This window comes from Lissotriton helveticus, chromosome 5_1, assembly GCF_964261635.1.
Source record: "Lissotriton helveticus chromosome 5_1, aLisHel1.1, whole genome shotgun sequence".
Taxonomy (NCBI): Eukaryota; Metazoa; Chordata; class Amphibia; order Caudata; family Salamandridae; genus Lissotriton; species Lissotriton helveticus.
In genome coordinates this window covers 1,904,554,912-1,904,581,163 of record NC_136065.1, presented here as the reverse complement: position 1 = coordinate 1,904,581,163, position 26,252 = coordinate 1,904,554,912, and the positions used below count along the sequence as shown (strand labels likewise).

General features: G+C 48.0%; 1 protein-coding gene across 7 annotated transcripts in view; it reads right to left on the bottom strand.

Annotated features, from left to right (window-relative positions):
- The window catches only part of ACLY (ATP citrate lyase), a 362,794-nt gene that overhangs the window by 89,173 nt on the left and 247,369 nt on the right, over nucleotides 1–26,252 (bottom strand). For all 7 annotated transcript variants that reach the window (XM_078645438.1, XM_078645433.1, XM_078645436.1 and 4 more), the window contains 4 exons: nucleotides 14,156–14,260; nucleotides 13,174–13,370; nucleotides 8,254–8,335; nucleotides 7,128–7,238 (listed from right to left, as the gene is read on the bottom strand). In XM_078645438.1, the coding sequence (XP_078501564.1) occupies nucleotides 7,128–7,238; nucleotides 8,254–8,335; nucleotides 13,174–13,370; nucleotides 14,156–14,260 (495 nt within the window). The remainder of the gene's footprint in view (nucleotides 1–7,127; nucleotides 7,239–8,253; nucleotides 8,336–13,173; nucleotides 13,371–14,155; nucleotides 14,261–26,252) is intronic.

Genomic DNA, 26,252 nt, shown 5'->3' with positions numbered 1-26,252 from the left:
GACCGAAACATGCTAAAACATTTAGGGTACGATATTATATCTGTACTACTCAATCAGTATCTATAAAAGGAGTACCTAGTTTAAAAGATAAAAGGTTTAATTGCAGAGTGATAAAAAGTAAATCTGACCAAGGAGGGCGCTGGGCACTCGCACATCATGAGGTGGGGGCAAAAAAGTTGTAGTTTGTGCAGTATATGGTCCTGTTATTTTTGAATATCTTAGATTAGAATTGTTAAATTGGGAGGGTGAAAATTGAATATGGGGGATTTCAATTGAGTCATAGACTATGGCATAGATTCTTCTGGAAAATGCCGTAATTTTAGAATGCGTAAGACGCGTGCTGCTATACTTCAAATGGCAAGGCTTCAGTCTGTTAAAGACGCATGGAGAAACATATATCCAACAGTACTGGGTTACACATTTTTTTCAGCCCCCCCCATAAGTCTTATTCCAGGATAGACATGGCTTGGGTTTCAGATGGTCTAATTAGATATGGAAATATGCCCTCGTGTTACATCAGACCACAACCCCATTATTTTAGTATTTAGGGTCGACGTAAAGAAGAGGGAAGTAAGGGCATTCTCTTTTCCTAGATATCTGTTGACAGGTAGTGATTGTTTGGATAATATTGTCCTGGGGAATTGGAGGAATTTTTCCAAGTAAATACAGGGACCGCATCACCCATAATTGTTTGGGATACAATGAAAGTTTGCTCGAGGCATTACACAAAAATATATTTATTCACAGAATAAGAAGCGTAAAAATGAAATGGAGTCTTTGGTGCACACTCTGCGTAATGTAAATGTATGTAAATGTATGCGTCTTGTAAAGCGCATTGCTGCCCTGAGGCGTCGTGGCGCTGTAGACCGCTGGGGAACCCGTCCTGGTTATCCCTTTGAGATGGTCCCTACTGGGTATCTCCAAGGTGAAACCAGGCATTCCCGGCGAATGTGGGGGGCCGTTGTAGAGATGAGGCAAGCTAATGCGCAGAGTTGCCGAGTGTGATCCCTGGTTAGAGTAGGCACCGAGGCAAGAATTATCGAGTCCGCTGACCCTGGTCCACGACCCTGCCGTGTCGGGAATTGAACCCTGGTCCCGGGCCGTTCTCTGCTTCCGGGTCTGCCGCCTCTAACCAGTGAGCCACACCACTCCGTAATCTTGAGAAGCAGCATGTGGAGGCAGTAAATAAAGATCAGATGACGCAAGACACTCTGGTTCTATCGATAATAGGTGCAAGAATACTAGTGACAACGTTTTTTAGGGATAAAATGGCAGCCAGCTATAGTAAACATAGTTTAGAAAGATATGAATATGGGGAACAAATAGGGCAGGTACTGGCCTATCAGACTACAGAGGCGAAGGCTAAAACCAGGATAAGCGCTATAAGGGACGTAGATGGGCATCTGCACACTGAATCTTCTGCTATTTTAGAACAATTTCTCCTGTTTTATCAAAAGCTCTATTCACTCACATGGGCACCGAATTAAGATGAGATACTACGCTACATTGAGGATAGCTGTCTCCCAGCAGCAGATGTTGAGGAAGTTGCTATATTAGAGGGGATAGTCTCCGCAGAAGAAGTGGAGTTGGCGCTATCAGCACTACCAACGGGGAAGGAGGCTGGAGAGGATTCGCCGCCGTTAGAATTTTATAAATCTTTTAAAAGGGTATTGCTTTTGCCTCTGTGCAGGGTAATACAATTTGTTGCAATTAGTGGGCAGGTACCGGAGTCGTAGAACACGACACAAATTGTGTTTTTTTTTTTAAAAGGGCAAACCATCAACAGAATGTGGATCCTACCGGCCCATTTCCCTTACTAATACAGACGCCAAGGTATTCTCAAAAATCTTTGCGACTCGCCTGGCCCCGTTCATGCAGAGTTTAGTGTCTGATAGACAGCATGGGTTTATCATGGGGAGGGACACTACTGCCCACGTTAACATGGCCATTGGAGCATTTGATTTTGCAGATAAGAAAGGGATTGATTTCGGCATGATACTGCTAGACGCCAAACAGGCCTTTGACCGGGTCAGGTGGGATTTCTTATGGCCCATACTGGTCAAGATTGGCCTTGGATCTCAGTTTCGGTCCTGGGTACAGGCTCTATATAGCAATCCCCTGGTCAAGTTGTCGTATTTGAGGTTTCGATCCCTCCCATTTCGGATCTTGTGTGGGACTAGGCAGGGGTACCCCCTGTCCTCATTACTTTTTGCTCTGTATATAGAGCCATTTTTACGTACTTTACAAACTTATACACAAATGAAGCCATTGGTAGCCGATATTTCCAAACTTAAGATCACGGCATATGCTGACGACATCGCGGTCTACGCAATTAACCCAGGTGAGGCCGTGACAAGTATTAAGGAAGAAGCAGAGAAATTTGGCTATGTTGCAGGCTACAAATTGAATGCTGATAAAACTCAAGTGCTCACTACTGTTGGGATTCAAAATTCTATCACTAGCCCTTGAACTACTGTGACCTACTTGGGGTTAAAGATAATATTCTTTTAAAAACTTGAAGGGATTTTTAGCAGCTTTATCTGGGGATATAAAAAACCTAGGAGGGCGATCGAGATGCTTAAATCTCCATTCGATCAAGGCGGATTCGGTTTCCCAGATTTTAAAATTGATTTTTGGGCTTCCTTTACGGGTCGGTTTCGTAGCCTGCTTGGTTTGGATCAGACAGATTCAGTGCTCAGGTTTATTTTAGGGAATCAGAGGGACAAGTTCCTATATGGAATTAGAGACCCAAATTATTTCAAACTAGTGAAGTTCAAGACCGTTTGACAAGCAAGGTCTGCTAGGTGTAACTTACCAACATTTCATGAAAAATATCCACTGTGGGGGAATCCCATACTTCCTGAGGAGTTTCAGGATCAAGCAGGTAAATCTTGGGCGAATCTTGGAGTAACTTGCTTGGGTGATATGTATAATGAGAGAGGAATTAAATAGTTTGAAAATTTACGTCTAGCTTCTAAACCTCCGGCCCATTAAAAAAAAAAAAAAATATTTACAGACAGATTATTTGGTCACTAACTTGGACGTAAAAGAAATAATGCATTCAAGCGTTTGGGATTGTATATATGGGGTGGGGGAGGGGGGAGTCTAAATCTCTGATAAGGTTAATGTATGCTCATTACATAGTTTTAGATCAGATGATAGCGAGAAATTAGCAGAACGCTGGAACCAAATTATGGGGATAACGGTCTTACCTAGAATGATTAAACAGGTCTTAAGCCATGTTAAGGATTCGGTTCACTCTGTTAGTCTGCAACTCCAGCAACTACGTGTTACTTGCATGCTGTACTATACCCCGGCCAAAATAGCCAAATGGGCTCAGGGAAACAAGATGGGGGTTAAGATAAATTGCCCTAAATGTGGCCTGTATGCTGCTAATTTGATACACATGTTCATTGAATACCCAGAATTTAGGGGTTATTGGCAGAAAATCGAACAAATACTTCACTCTAAATTAAGGTTGGACCATCCACTCACTGGTCTTGAAATTATGTTGGGGTATAAGGATGAGGATCCAGCAGTAGCACGTCTCTTTTTAATCCTGATGGCTGCTGCTAGGTTGGCTATCGCCAGGGCATGTGTCTCTGCTATACCGCCTGTGGCAGAGGATTGGTGGGCGATCATTAGAGATGCCTATGGCTTAGAGGCAGCCTTGGCTAAGGCAAGGGGTATTCACTTGTTAGTCAAGTTAGAAGTGCTATGGAGACCTAGGGCTTTGGATGGAATAATCTACCTAGCATTAGCTTAATATGAAATAAGTTGGGTCTCCTTTAACTTCTCCATATCTGTAATTATGCTTTTAAGTTTTTCTTAATTTCTATTTGTATCTTTTGCCCGATGAACAAACTATAAAACCTCCAGTTTATGTTTATTGTATAAATGTGCCCTTTCTGATAAAAATAAAAATTATTTGTAAAAAAAAACACAAAAAAATCAGAAGCCTTTTGGGACAATACAAAAACTGTGATAATGTGACATATAAATGTGCTGAATGTAACATAAGTTGTAGCTGGACAGAAAAGTCCATTAGGTTACAACTTTTATTACAGTGATGCTTTAGGTGATGTTACTTTATGTGCAATGGTTCTAAAACAGGCTTCCCCAACAAGATGCTCATGAGGTACTGATAGCTCTCTCTAGCTACCTGTAAGTAGTTCTCCTGTGTGCATCCCAGCCTAATAAATCGGAACACTTTGCATGGTTGAATTCATATATATGAATGCTAAAATTGTGTATTTAAGATGAAAATGTGTGTAGTTTCAGAACTCTTAATGTTGATATTTGGAGACAAAATGGCTACATTTATAATGAATAGTTAAAGTTGACTTTGAGTAAAAAATCTTGTGGTGAGACTTATTGCGAATAATATTGCGTTTGTGCAAGAGGCACTGCAGCTGTGGCTGGCATGTATTACCTTTGCAGAAGCATTCCAAATTGAGAACGCCTATTTTACATTACTGCTGGCAAGCCTGCCTGATGCACCAAGGTGACCACTGCTGGTTATCTTGTGTATGCTGGCCACTAATATAATTGTCTGATGCGGTTATTATTACAACACTACTAATATTAGTATTTCATGATGATTTTGATTGACCATAAGTAGCTCTTATTACATAATAAGACGGAGACCATTGTTCTAAAACAACCAAAAATAGCACTCCTGCTTAGTAGTAAAATATAGCAATTAATCGGTGTTCAGTGGGTTTCATAGACCTTTTGGCTCCTGTACCACTGCACCTGCTACACCATTCAAATCATGCCTGCAAGGGCAAATGAGGAAATCGTTAACATCCAGTAATATAAGTGTTCTGAAAAAGGCACAATTGCAGATGGGATACATAATTGTGTTGCTAACCAAAAAAAAAAAAGCTTTCATAAAAAGTGCCTTTAAACGTAGCCAACTCTCCAAAACGAGGTGCCATGGATGTCCTAAATATAGCATATGCTTTACACATGACAGTGAGAACCAAGCATTGCTAAATCATGTTAAAATGTGGCTTTCTCTTTCCTGTGAAAAGCTCTTATCCTGTGCATTACACTGAATTGGCCATAAACACTATAAATTGCCCATGATCACCATATGTTAGGGTGACGCTAAGACTGAAATGTGGTTTTATACTTGGATCCTGAAAAGGCAGTTTCACAAATTAAAAGCACTCACCAAAGAAGAGGAATTTTCCTAAAAACCTGCAAATGTGTTGTGCAGCTGCAGAACGAGTTACCTTTTCAGATGGTTATGTGCAAATTATTATTATTTTTTTTTTTAAAGGTACAAGCAGGATCCATGGGGAAAGTACATAGCATTCCTCTTTCCTGTAAATGCTCTCAGTTTTAAGTGAACCGAAAGCAAAATAAACACCAGGCTCCCACCAAAACACAGTATGACATTTGACTTCAGCCTTTGAATGACCAGCAAATATGAGGAGATAAGAACAAGATTTAAAGGCCTATTTATAATCGAAAACGGGTTTGTAGAAGGATACTGTAAACAAGGCTTTAGCACGGGGAGGTACGAATTTTAGCTGCACAGCCGAAAGTAAATAAAGACCAGAAATTAAACGGCAGAAAACTTGGGTTACAAACTGCAAAGCCAATAGCAAGTCAAAATCGGAATGAATTCCCAGGTCAACTTTCTGAAAGTCCCCAAGAGGTCTTTCGCATATCCAGACAGCTCTGCTGTCTGGTAGGTGGGGATCTAATGACAACCAGTACAAAAAATTAAATGGACATAAGCTCATTCATGCGCGTTGCTCAACCCTCCTGAAGAGCGTTGCAAGGAAAACTGAACACTCAGAATAGGGTGAAGTAGAGAATTGAGATTGTATGGGCGGACAGCAAGAAATCAGTTTGCATCCAGATAAAGGATATCCTGAGACCATCAATTATGAAACATTTTCAAAGTAACAAAGAAGCATTTATTTATGTAGATCCGAGCACTTGCAGATTTGGTGAAATTTTCTTGCATTGAAGGGATGACAGAAACCCATTGCTTCAAGGCCACTAATCATTGTGTGAGGAAGACAGAAACCAATGAGCTACTGGGATAGTGTAATTATCCTGCATAAAAGAAGCATAATAAAACAGGACCCATGTGTGAAAGGGAGTCTATAGTTATGATGAAAACGTATGAGGCATTGAAGATAAACACATGGCCAGCAAAGGGATGTGTCCTTTCCTGTTCATGCCTTGTATACTGTGCTTGAGGAAATACCTTTGGAAAGTTTAAGGGATACAAATGTCACACATTGTTACATAGCTACTTCTAGTGCTAGAAATGCAAAGAAAGCTTTGAAGGATTCTATGAGTGCCAAAGTATCACTCGTAATAATATATAGACAGGGTACCTCATTCTGTTTAAAGAGTGATTGGGAGGGAGGAAAACGTGACTGTGATCATCTTACATGGCAACAGAAACAAAAAAAAGAAGGAAAGAAAGAGGAAAGGCAAGGCCAGTGTGGCTTGCATAGAAAAAAGAATAGGTGGTAACATTTGAGGAAGGATTCAAGGCCTATGAGACAAAGGGCAGGGTTAAGACCAGATGGACTGCTGCAAAAAAGCAGCTGCTCTAATTATATCAACCCATTTGTTCGTGTAGGGGTTATTGATCTGTGTGGGACACTGACAACAACACAGAGGTGGCAGTTGTCAAGGCTGGGTTTATACCAAAAGACATGGGTTTCGAATGTCATTGGGAAGTGGGAAGAGAAAGTGTGGTGGGAGGGACCACAATTGTTATCACTTGGAGTAACGGCTAAGTGATGAGGAATTGCTGAGTGCACACAGAAAAGCAAAGTGATGTTATGATGCCTCTGGGGTGCCAGCTAATGGTAGCAGTGAAACGGGTGAGGAGTTGGACTGGGGTGATTTGCACAGAGGGTGGTTTCAAACATGGTCCATAGCACATGTTAGGTACTGACTGTTTGGGTGTTGTGGCTGTTTGGTGAGTCAGGCGGTATGTGGATCAGTTTTTTGGGGAAATCTAAATGAATGTTTTAGGATTGTGTGTTTGAGAATCAAGGCATGCCTTGCTTGCACTGGATGAGCAAGGCAGCGGGGCATCAGGAGTAGCAGTTTAGACATCACCACCCGATACAGAGAACTATTCTTACCTCAGAGGTAAACATGGTGGCACAAGTTCCAATGCACCAGCATACCACAGGTTTGGTAATCCGCCCTTCCTGAATGCCTTGACATATTTTGTACTCTTCAGTCCCTCCAACCTGATCAGGAAAAAGAAAAAACAGTTAAAAACTAAGTAACAAAAACTGCAGCGGAAACAGATCCTGTAATGCATATAAGCATAGTAGATATTTATAGTTCATCTAGTGTATATCTGAAATTACATCAATACATCAAACATTCACCTTTTCTGTCTCCATTACTCTATGTAATTTGCAATGTTTTTCAGGCTCAAGCATGTAAAGGAAGAAACCTAAAATTACCCCAGCTGTTACAGTAATGCACCATGGTGTTTAATGGTGTCAAGCAAAAAGGAACTGCAAATACGATCCACCAACATGTCTCTGTCCTGCCTTTCAACATCAACATTTGGGGAGGCCTTGGTTCGTCATGCTCTGCAATCCATGGCAATGAACAATTTTTTACTAGAGCTTAAACGAATGAGGCTCTGCCTTCAACTATTCATCATTTAGGTGTATTAAATACATATTTTTGCAGTGCTAAAAAAAGTTCCATCTCTTTTGAAATCGGCCCTTAATTCTTGTTTAGCTTGTGCAAGTTAGGAGTGGACATATGAATTAAATTTGTATTAAGAATCTTTAATTTACATGAATCATTCCTATTATAGATGGCGACGATATGAGGTAAATAGGTATACTTTTATACTTTACCAAAAGTCAAAATTTTGCAATTAAAACGCATCCAGTTTGTATGAACTTACAAAATAAATAGGTGTATAAGATTTAGGTTTAAAATAAATGGCAATATTTGAAAAATGTGTCTAAGGAAGCAGCAATGTAACAAAAGAATAGCATTGTATGTAAGGACAAAGGAGTACATGCAAAGAGGGCGAAACCTCTATTCCCACACAGTTCCTTTCAACTCCCCGAGCACGAAAGTATTTTTTCGGAATTCATGACGTCACTGAATGGACTCTGGGGTCAACAATTCTTTTTGGGGTCATTTTAGATTTCAATATGTATGTTGGGTTGCCTTAATCTACATACAACTTTGTACAGTTAGGTTGGTCTCCATTCGAAGCTGTTGGGTACTCACCTCTCCGAGCACAACAATCATTTTAACCCCTGGAGTGTCCTGATAGCGCAGAATGTGGTCCATGAACGTTGACCCAGGATACCTACAACAGGGAATCAGAAGTATTATTCTAAAGGCAGGCAACATAAACAAACTGAAAAATAAAAACTATAATAAATTAAATTCTGTGTGCAGATCATTGCAGACTTCAATCTCTATGTTTGTCTCAGAAGTGAACACAATACATATCCCTTACCTCCCTGCAAAGCTTTTTGTGTTACTCATCGCTGAAGCCACGGCAGACTGATTTTTTATTTTGTAAATCAATATGCAATATAGGAAGAAGAAAGTCAACCACACTGTAAAGATAGCAGAAGCTATTTCTTCTCATATGTGGCAGCAGCTTTACCCTTTACCCAATATCCTTAATACCAACATTTCAGATCCCAGAGTCCTGGTGATATGTGTATGTATGTATGTATGTATGTATGTATGTACATGCGTGTCATGTCGGAACAGTTACTTAGCTTCGGTAACGATATATCTGGTAGAGACACAGTCTAGCAGCAGATTCCTTAACTTAGAATATCCCCAGGCGTCAGACTGGATCCCGAAAATCTTTTTCCCAGCAATACCTCTGCAGGCCGGGAGGTGGCGCCGCTCAGCTCCGTCCTGACGTCGTCCACGGAAGGGACGTCAATGAAGCCTTATAAGTCCCTCCCGGCGTGCTGACGTCAGTTTTCTACAGGAAACTTTGCGACGCAACAATGCGGAGCCATGACAAAAACTGCGATAGCAGAGGAACAGTGTATGGTAAAAGAGAGCAAATCATTTATAATGAGACCAAAGGTCAAATGGAAAGTGCCTCTTCTAGTTTCATCTAATCATCATCGAGGTGTCCCAAAAAGATAAATCTTCTTAAGGCCAAGTGTATTGCATCATGACACAAAAGTCTAATAGCTAGAAACCCAGAATTCCTCCACGTCCAGAAATGTTCCGTCTGTCTTCCTTCTATCCAAACCACAAGCACGAGGTGCGGTAGAGGAGGTCCGCCGTTGTTGCTTTGGGTTTCTTGTTTACACGTACGTGGAGTGACTAATCCTAAATAGGAGAGTCATGCAAGCGGACCACAGCACCAAATAACAGGTTGCCGAGGGGGAAGACTCCTGGTGTCCTGTGAGACAGCGAAAACATAGACCACAAGACTGCCCATAAAGGATAGAAAGAAGGCACAGACAGAAGCCTGGCGCCAAAAGCCTACACCGCCAAAGACCAACACGGTCTACCAAAATGGAGAACGTCGAGAAGAATACACACAGAGTAATGCTACCTAAAGAAGCACCTGTGCCAGAATGGAGTAAGAACTCACACCCAGAAAAACATCAGGGATGGAGATCAGATCCAGTGGCAGAAAGGCATAGACAAGAGCCACTCCTTGAGACCTAGGAATATGCACAGGACAGGAAGGGACAAACCGGACCCCATGTCCCGCAAGAAGCAAGGAACCGTAGACCGTGCCAGGAAAGACCCCAGGGGTGCATGTCCACCGATAGAAAGGCAAGACGTGCACAGCGAGGTTGTAGGAACATGCCAGGGTGACAAAACCCCCTAGGAAGGCGGGGATGTATTACGGACCAACCGTAGACAACCAATGGTAATCCTTGGAGGGAAACCAATCCTATGGATCTCACCAGAGGAGACATCCTACAACAGTAGGAAGAGTCAGCTTGCGTTAAAAGTTCCTGGGCAAAGAAGAGTAGCAATATGATTGCCAACAAATACCCCACATAGGGTAAGGCACAACCCTACAAAAGAAGGGTCCCTCTTGAGACAAGCTCGTAGGCAGAGGCTCAAAAGAAAGGTAAACACAGCTCAACCAGCTGTACCAGAACAAATAAACAACACAGCTGAGCAGCCACACAACCCAGAACATCTGCAGCCCAGAACGGGTAACAGAAAGAAAGGGACGGCACCATCACAAAACCAAAATCCTACACGAAGATTAAAACAGAGGAAGATACATATACAGGAGGTGCCTGACCGCCGAATAAGCATGGGCATCAAAAAGAGTGACCCCATCAAATGGTACATCTCTAAGCCGCTCCTGTACATGCTCTGGGAAAACGCCAGCACGTGTGGCAGTGTATAGCAACCGAGCCGGCCATAGTACGACCGAGAGAGTCCGTGGTGTCCAGGGCAGACCGAATTGAAAAGTGCGCCATATCATGGCCATCATGGATTAGGCGGGCCACATTGGCAAGAGAGTTCTCCGGTAAGGAGTGGAGGAGCTGTTCAACAGCGTCCCAAAGGGCAAAATGAGCCTGAGCAAATACACACAACGTGTTGAGGGACCGGAGTCCCGAGCTGGCGAAAGCAAACACATCGGCCATATGACTCCAACCACCGAGAATCCTGATTGGGAGGATGCAACGAACAGGAGTCACAGAGAGAGCTGCCTGAAGCACAAGTCCTCCAGCTCCAGGATGGAGGGTCAAACAGGCGGGAGCCGGCCGATGGCGATGTGTCACAACATGAGTGGTCCCCCGAGGAGGGCCGAGCCCACTGTTCCGAGATGGATTAAAACATTTTTTTATAGGCTCTTATAAAGTGCAAATTTAGCCCAGGAGCATCATGGTGCTGCGGATAGAGATCATGATCAGGGGTGTCCATAGAAGAAGGCTTTCAGATTCATCTTGGTAAAGGGCCAGATCTTCAAGGCCTTGCGAAATGAGGAGTGTTTTCCAGAATCGAAATTGAAAGAGGAAGGGAGCTCCACAAGTTGGCCGCAGCCAGCGAAAAGGATCTACCCCTTCCCCCATCTAGACTTTCTGAACCTATGCACAGTCACCAAATTCTTGCTGGAAGATCTTAACTGCTTACTAGGGACATATCTCCGAAACAGTTTTTTGATTCCTTCTGATCCCATATTATAAAATGTCAAACAATGACTCCACAAAAGGTAACAATGGTTCCATGTTTCCCACGCCCTGGTAAAGAATATCCAGCAAAGGCTCAGACGGACTAGAGACTGAGGGCGGCTCCATCCTTAAAATGTCTTCAGCCCTGCAACCAGCCCTGACGAACGTCCCACTAGCCCCTGTGGCCCCGAGAGGCGGTGAGAGTAAATCATCAGTAGGTGATGGATGCAAGCTAAAACGGCCACTTAATAGAGGCTCAGCAGCTGGATGAATAAGCCAATGCTCCACAGGCGCCTTGGCTGGAGAGCAGTGAAAGGACTCAGGGGGTAGTGAACCCACCGTGACCACATCCTCCACCAATAAAGCTGGAGATGGTACTGGCGTCGAGGCGACGTTGAGCCGGCGCCGGAGACCTCTGAAAAGGCCCTGACTGGCAGAGTGGAGCAAGCATCGGCGACTTCCGAAGAGGCCTTGACCGCCCGAGTCAAGCCGGCGACCTCTGATAAGGACTCGACCCCTCAAGTGGAGCCGGCGACCTCTGAAATGGCCTCGAGTCGAGCCAGCGCCGGGGACCCCCGAAAAGTCAGCGACTCCTCGAGTGGAGCCGGCGTCGGCAACCTCCGAAAAGGCCTCGACCGCTCGGAGTCAGACGGCGTCGACTCAACATTTCCCGAGGTGGATACCTGCGGGAGAGAGTACGCCGAAGGGGTGTCATGCACCATGCCGCAGCCACCTCCAGCGATGCCGCAGGGAGCCTCGGAAGGCTGTGCGACAGCTCTATGGAAGGGCTAGACGTCGTAGGATGCCCCTCCGGGCTGTGTCCCGATGTTGTGGCGACTCTGGTGTCAGTCAGGGCACTCGGTTGGAGCCGAGGGTAAACCCACCGGCGGTGTCCCAACCTGATTCCCAACCCCCCCCCCTTCCCGTGGGGCCCGGAGGCGCACCGGGGAGGGGAGGGGGGGCAAATGCTTACGTGAGGTAGGCAAATGATGGAGACGGTCCCAGAACCTGTCCTGAACAAGAACGTCCTCCCTTGAGGACTGGCACCACGTGGATGACTCTGCCAGAGAAGCAGACCTGCGTCGCAAGGGGTCCGTTTGGGACATCCGGGCAGACAGCAGCTTCGTGTGGCGTTTCGGCCACAGCTGGCGGCAAGCGTCGCACTCCACGGAGTCATGGGGCTCTCCCAAGCACCACTTACAGATGTTGTGAGGGTCCGTTGCTGACATCTGTCGCGAGCAGGACCGGTATGGTTTGAAGCCCGCAAGGGCCATCAAACACACTGTTCCTGGATGTGAAAAGGCGTCGAAAAGGCCTGTAAGTAACAAAAACAGGCCCATGGTATTACTTTCCCTTATCCGCGTTAGGACACGGAAAAGAAGAAAACTGACGTCAGCACGCTGGGAGGGGCTTATATGGCTTCCCTGACGTCACTTCTGTGGACGACGTCAGGAAAGAGCCGAGCGGCGCCACCTTCCGGCGGGCAGAGGTATTGCTGGGGAAAAAGATTTTCCAGATGGAAGAAGCGGAGAAGCGTGGCTCAGTGGTTAGAGGCGGCAGACCCGGAAGCTGAGATCGGCCGTGGACCAGGGTTCGATTCCCCACCTCGGCGGGTCTCGGGCTCAAAAAAAAAATTCCACGGACTCGACAATTCTCGCTCCGGTGCCTACTCGACTCACGGGGTCACACTCTGCGACTCTGGGCAATAGCTTGCTTAATGTCCACTACGGCCCCTCGCGGCGGGATGCCTGGCTTTCACCTTGTGGCTACCCTGCCGGGGTATCTCACAGGGGAATACCAGGACGGGTTCCCTAAGCAAGCGCCTTGATGCCTTCGGGTGATACGTGCGCTATACAAGTCGCAATACATTTACATACATTTACAGATACAGTCTGACGCCAGAGGATATTCTAAGTTAAGGAATCTGCGGCTAGATCCATCAGATTAGTTGCGTTATGTCGGTGCGTACATCTCTGAACATTGATAGATTTGATTTCCCCACATAAAGCAAATAAGCACTCACCTATCTCCACCAATGGCAACCCCCTCAAAGACACCATCCGTTGTCCTAGAGATGATATTATTGAGCTCATTAGACATTCCACCGGAGCGAGAGACGTACGCCACGCTGCCAGGGCGGTAGAGCTTGGATGCTAGAATGTTGTCCAGCATGCCACCTGTGTTGCCTATTTTGAAGCAGCCGGGTTTGATGCCGCCGACCTACAGAAAAACACGTATTAAAAGACGAAACAATATTATCTGTGAGAAGGTGGGAGCCAGAAGGTCTAGACCTCCAGGAGCCCTTTTTCAGTTAAATTACTTCATTGCTTGTAGGTGTTGTGTGATCTTTATTAAGAGTAAAGAGCAGAGAATAACCAGAGGATACCATGGTAGAAGGGTGAAACATTTCATCTGCGTTAAATGACAGGTCAACATGTGGGCGCATTTCCATTCAGACCAAGAGGGCCACATCTCATTTTGGCAAGGAAGGACCCTATCTTGGGGACGGGCAGGCTCTACTTCACTGCAGGGAAGGAGGGCTAAATCTCCATTTGGAAGGTGGGGCATCCACTTTCACTCAAAGTGGAGCCTTTGCATGGTAGAAAATTAGGGAAAGCAGAATCACAATTCAGAAAGGGCTGTATCTACATTTAGAAAGAGCATGGTCTCCATTCAGGGGAAGGGTTCGGCCTAGAAGTGGCCAGTCTCCACTTAGCAGGGGAGAGAAGTCTACTCAGCAAGTGAAGGCAAAGTAGGCATTTCGAAGAGGAGTGATAAATTCAGCAGGGGGGCTGGGGAGTTAGTGCACATGGAAAATTTGGGGGGGTTGAGGGACGAGGGAGCCTGGTCCTGATGCTAGGAGGCATTTTTTAATTTTAATCTGCAAAGGTATTCCCAGGAAAATAGAAATAATGCCTGTTCCAGACGGTGGGAATACGGGAAGTCTTTATAGTGGTTGTGTCCTATAGTATTGACACAACGTATGACAAAAACACACTTCCTACCGTTGCAGGTCCAATGATTGTCACACCTCGCTCGTCGGCAGTCTTAATCAGTCGCCTAGTAAGAGCCTCTGGGATGCCTTCAGCGATGATGGCGATGGTGTGGATCTGCAAGTCATTAAAAAAAAAAGTGGTCAGTTATGTGTAACCTAATACAGCAAGCTCAAATTCAAGGTTCGCTATCTTGGAATCAAAACTGTATAACAAGAATTGGCATAGCCAATAGGTCTTGCCTTGGAGACCTTAAAAGTGTTTAGCAATGCAGTACTTTGTCTTGGGTGCGGTACCACCTGGAACTGAAGTACGAGTTACTTATCTTCGGTAATGATGTATCGGGTAGAGACTTTGACTAGCCGCAGATGCTTAACTTAGAATATCCCCAGGCGTCAGATTGGATCCGGTATTTTTTTTGCAGCAGCACCTCTGAGCGCCGGTGCCACATGACCCCGTCCGGACGTCGTCCACTTACGTGACGTCAGTGAGGTCATACAAGTCCTTCCCGGCGTGCTGACGTCAGTTTTCTTCAGGGAAACATTTCCGCTGCACAACGTAGAGCCACCAACAAAAACTGTGAAGGTATGGGAACAGTGTGCAAAGGATGAAAAATCTGTGAAATAAAGAAGTAGAATGGTGCAAAACACCACCGTAAAAGACAGTATCAGAGACTATCTGCATATAAGTGAAAAACAAGACCGGAGAAAAGCTGTGAGAAAGAACCCTGCGAAATGAAGATCCTTCCCCAAGTGCGAGCAACAAGGTAGGTGTATCTCAACAGACAAAAATAGACTGTTATTACCATGTAAACCTGTGCCGTCCAGCAAGGACGGAGCACAGAAAGATCAACCAACTACAGGGGAGCATGAAAGACTGGCACTTCCCCTACAGTAATGGAGGTCTGAAACAGAGCTCCACAAATCCCCACAGAAGACGACTATAGAGAAGACAAGAGCCCTGAATCAAAAGAAAAGGCAGGAGGGAGGGAAGGCAGCAGGAGAAGAGAAAAAAAAATCTCCTGATGAAGGTGAATCAAAAGATACCATCTTACAAGAAAGAAGCCCTTTGGAGGGAGTCAGACACATATAGCAATTCTTAAAGGGGCGCACGAATGTGAGCACCTGTAGAAGAAGACCAATGGCAACTGAAAAGAGGAAAAGGAAAACACATTTGGCAAGGTCCTCGCAGAACGGGGAGGATGGGAGGGCGTTAAGGAATCTGCGGCTAGACTACGTCTCTACCAGATGTACGAGTTACTTACCTTCGATAACTTTGTATCTGGTAGCAAGCAGCATGGCCGACAGGACGTGAGCTCGGCCAGCTCCCGTCCGTTGGACCCTGAAATCCTTTTAAAAGATCCTGCCCAGGCACCTAGGGGGCCGAGAAGTGGGTCGCGGCATCCCCTCGGTCTGCTGGATCGATCTACTGCCTGCATGCAACCGCCGCTGGTGTGAAGCTTGAACTGCACTGTACGGCCCCGCCTGTCTCCGCGAGGCCAGGGATCGGGGCCTGGACACCTGGTGTGGAGCTCCTGACGGTGGCCCGTGGAGGCCCTCCTCTAGCGCCTACAGACACTTGCTCCTTGCCGCGCTGCCTGGCGGAGGCCCCAGCTGTCTGCTGCGAGGGCCGGGTCCACCAGAGCCACGCCCGGACTGTGCTGCCCCGCCCGCTTGCCTACGCGAGGCCGGGGATCGGGGCCTGGACGCCTAGTACGGCGGCCGGATGGCCCTCCTTTGACGCCTGTGCCTTGCCGCGCTGCCCGGCGGGTGGTTAGACGGCGGCTGCCTTCCGCGTGGGGACCCGGATTTGTGGCCCGCACGGTCGGGTGTGGTGGCCCCGGTGATCCCAGAGACCGGGGGGACAGACCAGCCTGCAGAGTCGGTGCCACCTTGAGGGAACTTTATGGAGGACATGTGATGTATATTGGGATTTTGGGGGCCTTTCGCACTGTGGTAGTGTTCTATTACTCAGCAATGACCTTAAAATTGATTCACTGGAGGGGGTGGGGGTTCCTCTGCCCGCTAGGAGCGATTGAGTAGAGGGGGCGGGGGTGTATGGATGGAGAGATGCTCGCGGGGTAGCTCAGCCTCTTAGTTGAGCCTGGTGCTATGGGTCGGGATGGGAGCTGAGGTGGGGGGTGAGTCCATTTTACTGTTTTTCTTTGTGGGTGATTGAAGTGTGGGGTGAATGGGGTGGCTGTGTACGTCCTGGCACCAGCAGGGGGAAGAGCAGATTGGCGTGTTTGGTTGTTGCCGGTATCATGCTCGTGGGTGGGGAGGGGGGGGGCCCGTTTCAAGCATTCGTTGTGGGGAAAGGTTTATGGCATCGTTTGTATTGCAGGTCGGGCACCGGAAGTGACGTACTCTGTATGTAGCCGGACACGGCGGAGTGAGTCCTATTGGCAGTCATGGGGTATAAGTTTCTGACTTGGAACGTGAGGGGATTGGGCACATGCACAAAAAGGTACAGGGTTCTCTCCTTCCTCTGCAGGCACAAGGCACAAGACCTATTTGGTGGATGAGGGGGCGCAGAAGTTGGCAAAGAAATGGAGGGGTCAACTGTTTCACACGCCTTTCTCCACGTATGCTCGGGGGGTCCTGATCTGGGTGGCGCCCGGAGTTCCGTTCGCTCTCCAGTATATGGAAGCGGATATTCATGGGCGTTATCTGTTGCTCAAGGCTAAGCTTGATGGCGAAGACAGTCATTTTGAACTCCTACGCGCCCAACATTGATGACCCGGCGTTCTTCGGGACTCTGCAGGACACCCTGATAGCCGACCTGGGGACTCCGCTGTTCTGGGTTGGAGACTTTAATTGTGTACATGACCCGGAGCTCGATAGGTCCCCGCCTCGGGCGGGCACGAAGCCCCGCATGACCGCGCAGCTTAGGGCGGTCATGGATAATGTGGGCGCAGTGGATGTTTGGCGTCTTAGGCACCTAACACAGCAGGTGTACACATGCTATTCCCTTACGCATAACACACATAGTCGCTTAGACAGAATACGGACATTCGTATGACGGTGGAGTTAACACACCAGGCCCGGTTCTTGTCGGACCACTCCCCAGTGACCTGCGTGGTGCAGTGGGGTGCCCCCGCTGTTCGGCCCCGTACATGGCGACTCCCTGTCGACATCCTCCGTGATCAGGTTGGGAGGGACCATGTAGGGACAGCCATTGGAGATTATGTTGACCTCAATTGGGGGGCTGGGGGCATGTCCGTGGCCACTAAGTGGGAGGCCTTGAAGGCGGTAGTGAGAGGCGCCTGCATGGGTCTTACATATGGCGTCAGGAAGCAGCTCCTGAGGGACCTCCAGGACGCGGAAGAAACCCTCCTGCAGGCCCAGCGACGGGTGGGCCCTGGTGGATCTCAAGGGGCGGAGGAACAGGTAGCCAGAGCCCAGATTCATGACATACTGGACAGATTAGACAAATATACGTTGACCCAATATAGGCAGCGTCTCCACAGGGAGGGAGATAAGACAGGGAGGCTACTGGCTTGGATTTTGAGGCGGGAACAGACCCCTGAGCGCATAGTGACCCTTCGGGACCCTCGCGGTGAGTTGGTGCAGGCCCTTCTAGGGGTACTTCATTCCCATCTGCGGCACGTGTACACGGCGCACCCGGATATCGTGGAGGCCTCGTACCTCCCCTATTTGCAGGGACTGCCCGTCTCGACCCTTTCGGACTCGGACTGGGAGGAACTGGATATCGACTCTGCACGAGGTTCACGGGGCGTTGTCATGCCTGCCGCGAGCGAAGTCGCCGGGTAGTGACGGGTTCCCCCCGGAGTTTTACCATGAGTTTCGGGATATGCTGGCACCGCTCCTCCTGCAGGTCTTCCTCGAGGCGTTCGAACGCGGGGAGCTCCCCCCCGAGCATGGATCAGGGTGAGATCTGCATGATCCTCAAACCCGGGGGAGACAGGCACGACCCTTCCTCCTACCGACCGATCACTATGATTAACACGGATATCAAAATCCTAATTAAATTATTGGCCATTCGACTAGCCCCCCCATATGACGCATTTGGTCCATCAGGACCAATGTGGTTTCATCCCTGGCCGTAATACGGCCATGAATTTGCGGCGGCTAAACCACATCCAGCATGAGGTACAAGGCATGGAGGAACAGATGGGCTTGGTCTCCATAGATTTGGCCAAGGCGTTTGACACTGTGGACTGGGGCTACCTCCGGGCGGTGCTTCGTCTATTGGGCTTTGGACCGCGCTTCTCCCGCTGGGTGCAGATCCTCTATACCTCCCCGACCGATTGTGTCCGTCTGGGAGGCGCTAGGTCGGAGGAGTGGCAGTTGGGCAGGGGCACGCGACAGGGGTGCCCTCTGTCGCCTCTACTCTTTCCTCTTGCTATAGAGCTGTTTGCTGTCAGAGTACGCACGGAGTTGAGACAATGGGGCATTCAGGTGGGGGATATGTGTAATGTCATCTCCTTATACGCGGACGACGCATTATTCTACCTGAGAGCACCCAGGGAGGCGCTCCCGCAGTTGCTACACCTTCTGGATCGTTTCGGGGAGGTGTCGGGCCTGCGCCTAAACCGCAGTAAGTCGCTGATCTTTCCATTGTCGGGCTTCGACGCGGTGCCCTTAGAGGCCCTGCCAGAACTTGGGCTCCGATGGGAGCAGACTAGGTTCCGATATCTGGGCATTCACGTCACCTCGCAGGAGATTCAGTCTCTCGTCCGAAACTCGGATAGGGTACTTGAGTCTCTCCGGTCGTCCGTCACATTCTGGAATACCCTGCCACTGTCCCTCATGGGGCGTCTAGCAGTCGCAAAAATGGTGATGCTCCCGAGGACATTGTATGTCCTTCAAAACTCGATGTGTCCCCTACCACCTAGGATCTTTAGGACTCTTAACACATTGCTCACGTCCTTGCTCTGGGCGGGACGTCGTAGCAGAGTTGCCTTGAGTACTGTGGTGCGCTCCTATGAGGAGGGGGGCTTGGAGGCCCCGCGGTTTGATCTTTATTACTACGCTGTGCAGCTCCTCCCGGCCGCGTGGTGGTTCGCCGGTGTGGAGGTCTGGGAGACTCAGTTGCTAGCAGGTAGGGCCACAGTGCAGGAACTCCAGATAGCTCTGATGCAGGGCTCTGGGGCTAGTCCCAGCCTCCCCTATGTGGTCAGACACACGGCTGCGGTGTGGCAACGCTTTGTGGAACGGATCCTCCGCGCGGCGCCCTTCAATAGGGAATTGCCCGTCTGGATATTGGCACCCATAATCCAATTGGAGCACCATTTATCTTTCCGTAAATGGAGGGATAGGGGATGCGAGGTACTCGCGGATCTATACCCCGCGGAGGTCTTTCTCTCCTACGAACAGGCGGGGGAGTCGTTTGGCTTGAGTGGTGGACATTATTTGCACTACCAGGACCTGCGTTCCGTGGTCCGTTCGGTCTGGCCGCAGTGCCCGGAGAGTCCCCCGATGAACCACACTTTACATATTTTTTGTCCTGTGGCAGAGGCCGCAGGCTGATTGCCTTGCTCTACGCTGCGATGAAGCGCGACTCGGCTCCCCCGGTGCCGCCCTCCTGTTAACGCACCGGGTGTGTTGCAATGCCCGCTTTAAGCTTATCCACTGCACGTACCTCACCCCGCTCTCCCTTAGTTGCTTGTTTTTTTGTATTCTACGAAACTGAAAATAAAGTTACAAAAAAAAATCCAACTATGTATCTGGTAGAGACAATTGTGGCCGCAGATTCCTTCAAGTAGAATTATCCCCAGGCGTGAGACTGAATCCGGAAACTTTTTGCCACAGCATCCCTGCGCGCCTGGGGGCGGGGCATCACGCGACTCCGCCCAGGCGTTGTCCTCGTACATGACGTCAGCGAGGTCACATAAGACCCGCCCCGGCGCGCCTACGTCAGTATTCTTCATGGAACTTTTCCGCACCAAACGCGGAGCCACCAGATAGAAAACTGTGGGAGCATGGGAATACTGTGCGAAGAGCAGAAATATTGGAAAAGAATTGGTGACTAACAACACCCTGGTGGAGAACCTCCAAGAGATGATCTGCCGGAAAATGAGCAACCAGGTCACCCATGCGCAGGATGCCCACAGCCGTGGACACTGCATGGGCAAACACCGCACCCGCCTCTGTAGGGCCCCGCGGTCGAGAAAGCAGCTCCTCCGTGGGCGACGGCTGCAAACTAAGGCGGCAGTCCCTGAAGCCAAGCGGGATGGGCAAGGGCTAGACCTTGAAGTCAGAAGGAGCCGAGGAATGAGGGACCTGCCGCTCTTCCGTTGAACACCTCTGCCTCAGGAAAGGCGGAGTAGCCGCCCTTTGACGACGCCGGTAAAAAAAAGATACCACACGGCGATCAGTCTCCGGGGAGGACGACACCAATACACACCTGCCTACGGAGAAGCCGGAGCATTCGAAGACAAATCCGCAGCTGGACCCCTGCGCGGAGCCGTAGAGTCCGCTGCCTGAGACAGAACGTCGGCACCATCCGGTGTCTCCGGACAGGGTGCCTCCTAGTCACACCGCATCGGGAACCGGAGTGGAATCGGAGCTGAACTGGCCCGGGGCGGCGCCGACTCGACCCCCTCCGAGCCAGCCGCCTGCGTGGAGGAATGAGAAGGGCCTGGGGAGTGACACAAGTCTACCGCCAGCCGCAGCCCAGAATGCGGCGGAGATCGACCAGCAACCCATGTGGCGGCGCCAGAAACGATTCAACCTCCGACTCGCCTTTTGACGAGGCAGCCGCCCGTGGGGAGGGACGAGAGGGTCCTGAAGAGGGACGAGGGGTCCCCACCCAGTCACGACCCGGAGAGGGACGAGGAGGGTTCACAGACACCTGTGGCTATGCACGGTCCAGCTGCCGCCGGCGCCATAGTAGAGTCATCTCGTCCTTAGACAGGACCACCTTGTCAAAGGACCGAGAGGGGCTCGTGGATGCGACCCGAGCCCCAGCGACCTCTCGCGACACCGCAGAGACTCCCACAGGAGTTTGCGGCGAGGCAGAGACGCCGTGGCCTGAAGGAGGTGCGCCGGAGGAGCCGCACCCCAGAAGAACCACATCCTCCAAACCTGGATCCGAACCAGTCGGCGCTGGGGCCGAAGCCGCCGGCGGCGCCTCGGAGGGCTGCGCGCAAGGCAAGGGACCCACTGACGCTCCAAGGGGGGAGAGGGAGGGGGGGGGGGAAGGAGAAGGAGGCGCTAGCGAGGCCTGCAAAGCTGCCACGTATGTCTCCATCTGGACTCTCGATGCCCCAACACCGGGAAACGGTGGATAGGACGACACGTGGGCTGCATCACCCGTGGGGAGCCCACACCCCCGGCAGGCCGGAAACCAGCCCTCGGGGACAAACTGCGACACTTACCCACCGGGGAACGACGCCCATGAGACATCGGAGAAGGGAGAGGACGACGACCACGGCCGTATCTGAAGCCGTCCGCTGAAGGAGACCGAGGGGAGGACGTCGACCTGGAGAGACGCGCAGAGAGAAGTTTCATCCGGCACTCCCGCCGTGACTTCAACTGTTGGCACGCTGCACAATCAGTGGTGCCGTGAAGCTCCCCCAAACATCATACAAATGAGGTGAGGGTCCATTGCCGACATAAGACACCCACACGACGTGCAAGTCTCGAAGCCCTAAGGCATTCTCACACTGTTCCACAAAAAGAAGGGACAATGGAAAGAAAAACGAGGGCCCAAACAGGCCCGTAGCAAGGACTGGATCAAGGAAAAAACTGACATAGGCGAGCCAGGGTGGGTGTTATGTGACCTCGCTGATGTCATGTACACGGACGTCGCGTGATGCTGCCCCGCCCCGGCGCGCAGGGATGCTGTGGCAAAAAGTTTCCGGATCCAGACTGATGCCTGGGGATAATTCTACGTGGCTAGTAGTCTCTATCAGATACATCGTTACCGAAGGTAAGTAACTCGTACATCTGATAAGAGACATCTAGCCGCAGATTCCTTAACTTAGAATAGATACCATAGCCATAACCCATGGGGAGGTGGGTCTGCAACAGAAAGAGCCCGAAGCACTGAGCCGGCAAAAGAGAGACAGACTATTGGAAAAGCTGTGGCGAAACAGCCAAACAGCATCTCAAGCAGCTCGTGAAGAGCAAGAGATAACAGGAAACAAGGCATCTCAAGAATATCAGAATGGCGCAACACCATACCTGTATAAGTATGGGATGTATAACGGCACCAGCCATATCCCAGTACAAGTGAGATAGAGAGAGAGTCCAGAATGAAGGAGGAAGAAGGACCACTCTCAGGTTAATGGTGCACCGTATGGACACCGACCAAAGGTTGAGGAAAACATGGAGATGTAACCAGAACCTACCAGGCTAGCCCATGGAAGGGAGGCTGGAGAGGCCACATCCAAGAACCAAATGGCAAGAGGCATGAACTAAACAACATGTTAGAAGAACAGGCGGGAGAAAGAAACACGCCAAGTGCACACCGAGCCACCCAAGGGGGCGATAGGGCGAACAAATTCAACCTGAAGCACGCTGGTGCGGCCACAACTAAAACATGCACAAAGCAGACAGCCACCGAGACAATAGTGTGGCATAGCTAAAATGAACACAGAACGGCCCAAGTAGGCAGTTTGAATGCCAAGGTGAGAACTAACTCAAGAATACAGAAATGCAGGACACAAAACCTGGGACGAACGGCATCAGAGGAGCTGTCCCGCAGGCACAGCTGATAGAATAGGGTTATATCCAAATGAAAAGGACACTAACGAAGGGAGTGGCTGCAGAGGCACAAAAGCGCCAATAGGAGCTGTGAAGAGGAACACGTATAAACGTTGAAAAGAACCTCAAAGTTCTAAACCACATCGTGTGTGTGTGTGTGTGTGTGTGTGTGTGTGAGAGAGTGAGAGTGAGAGTGAGAGAGTGAGAGAGTGAGTGAGTGAGTGAGTGAGTGAGTGAGTGAGTGAGTGAGTGAGTGAGTGAGTGAGTGAGTGAGTGAGAGAGAGATATCGTCCAGCATCTGAACACCAAGAAAGGAGCAGCGTGAAGCTGGAGTACCACTTCAGGGAGTGGGGCGCAAAAGGAACCCTTATAGTTGAAGATGCAGGAAAAAGCAACGTAGTGCACTTACCCACACTGAACAGACACCGTCGCGTAGAACAAGCCCGAGTACAGCACTGAGAATCTCCTTGAAACATGGAGACATAGGACCAGATCTTGCAGTAGCGAAGAGAGTTGGGGATGTAGAAAAAAGGGTATCCACAGGCAACCCGCAGATAGCGATATATATATATATATATATATATATATATATATATATAACAAGCACTGAAACTGAAAATGCATTAGGTCTCGCCCTCGTTTAAGTTAAAGCAATTCGGTTTGGAATTAGGTGGCTTTTTAGCTTTGCTTTTATTAGTGTCTTTAAAACTCTCATGTACATAACATGCATATGTATGCATACATTTATATTTGCATTTATATAGATAGGCAGATTATATATATGTTTATATATGTATGTATGTATATATACACATACATAGATAAATGCATATTATATATATATATATGTTTCATACTCGTTACCCTCTCAACGACGCGCCCACAATCCAGAGCCATCAAACAGGAGGAAAAACGGAAGACCCAAGATGCAAGTGAGTTCTTTTATTGCTTAGTACGCCACGGCAGCATAACGTTTCAGCCTACACAGAGGCCTTGGTCACATGGCGCACTGAGAAAGTTGCGTGAATTTAAAGTGCTCGTGCATTCAACAATCTACAATTTGATTGGATAGATGTTGTTTAGTGGGGGAGTGTCCATTTTGGCTATTGACAGCGTATTGCACTTGTTATTGGGATACAGGTTTAACTTTGTACCACCACTTTCATTAATAACTGTTTAAATACATTTTTATATCCGATACACCAAGAAAATGTATACAAAATAGAGATAAAATCTTATACCATAGAGCATTTCATATATTTACACCTATTTACACAGTATTACAGTAATGATTACTTTTTCAAATAAATTTATATATGTAATTAAATATTTCCATTGATCGGATACATGTGCAAAATACGCTATTCACTTTCCTCATATGTGGTGCTGACATGACAAATAAAAACCAATTGGTTAAACTTGAATAATATCATTTCCACATACTAGTAATGGCACCTAACATAGCCCCAACATATTGTAAGATTAGAATGTATTTTGAAACAACGTGATTAAAAACAAATAATTTTGCTGATTTATTTTTTGCTTTATATCTATAACCTACTGCACCTCCTGACATGGAAAAAAGTTTTTAACAAATGTGGACCAAACAACTAAGTTCTTTCTTTCATATGTGATTATATCGGCCAACAGTAGTAAAACTTACGAAGGAAACAATCGAGAGAACCAATATCCTGATAGAAAAAATGGGAGATGGAAAATCATGGAGAAAACAGCTAACCTGGATCCTAAAGGCACGTGTAAATATCCTCCGTGGAGTTGAGACCATTAGGAGTCTTACTATCCATCTCTAGGATATATCTAGTCTCTAGTGCTCTTAGGATACCTTCTCTATTACCACCTCTCCTTAATGGGCCAACAGAATCTATGGCGTAGTATCTAAGGAGTCGACTATCATTATTGTGGAATTCCCTAAAATGCCTCGCCACTGGATATGCGGTATCATTGGTGTTTATAGCCCTGATGTGCTGGAGTACCCGTTTGTGCACCTGCAATTTGGTACTACCAATATATTGCAGACCACACGGGCACTCCAGCACATACACCACATATTCTGTCTTACATGTCAACTGTTTATTGATTTTTCGTGGCACTGTGGAGAATGCTGTTAGGAACTCCGTTTTATTGAGCCCCTGCGAGCATGCCTTACAGCTGGAGCACTTTTTAAAGCCCCGACTTGCTGCTAGCCAATTTTTGGGTGGAATTACCTCCGGACTTGATTTAACTAAGGCATCCTGTAATGAGTATGCTTTTCGGAAGGTAATGATTGGCTTATTGGGCATGTGTTCTCCTATTACTGGATCTAGTTTAACCAGACTCCAGTGATGATTGATTATTTTTCGTAGTGCCGTATGTTGACTGTTGTAGGTCCAGATAAGTCTAACTGGTTGGTTAACCTCAGATTTTTTAGCCCCGTGTGTTTTCTTATGGATCAGTGCATTGCTGCGGGACAGACCATTTGCTTTCCTTATAGCTGTATCAATAAGGTTTTCTGCATAGCCCCTAGCCAGGAACCTCTGTTGCTGGCTGCCTGTGCTGCTTTACAGTGAATGTCTGTACTGCACACACGCCGAATTCTAAGCATCTCCCCATAGGGGATGCTCCGAATTAGGTGCGGTGGATGGTGGCTTCCTGCGTGCAGGATAGTATTTCCAGCAGTGGGCTTTCTGAAGAGTTTTGTTTCGAGCCTGTCCTGACTGACCTCCAAAGTTATATCCAGAAAATGGGCTTCCTTTTGACTGATATGCGATGTGAAGGACAAATTGAACACATTTGTGTTCAAGGCAACAATAAACTTTTCAGCCTCTTCCTGGGTCCCCCGCCAGATCATCAAAATATCATCGATGTATCTGTACCATCGTATGATATTGCGGGTACAAATTTCCTGGTGAATACCATTGAGGACCTGTCTCTCCCAGTATCCCATATGGAGACAGGCATAACTGGGAGAGAAACAGGCCCCCATGGCAACGCCTCTGACCTGCTGATAATATTGATTCAGGAACATAAAATAGTTATGATGTAAACAAAAACTGATCATGGTGAGCAACATTTTGTTATGTTCGACCAATTCTATAGGCCGCTTCCCCAAAAAGAACTCAACAGCCCTTAGCCCATCTGCATGCACAATGCTGGTATAGAGTGATGACACATCAAGGGTGATCAACCAATAGTCACTACGCCATTGCAGTTCATTCAATTTTCTTAGGAGGTCACTAGAATCTTGAATATAAGATGGAAGTGCCAACACATGTTCTTGAAGAATATATATGTGTGCATATGTGTGTAGGTAGAGAGGTAGAGGTAGAGAGAAGTAGAGAGGTAGAGTGAGAGGTAGCACGAGAGGTAAAGAGGTAAGAGGTAGAGAATGCGTAGTAGAAAGTAGAGAGTGAGTAGTAGAGAGTGAGTAGTAGAGTGAG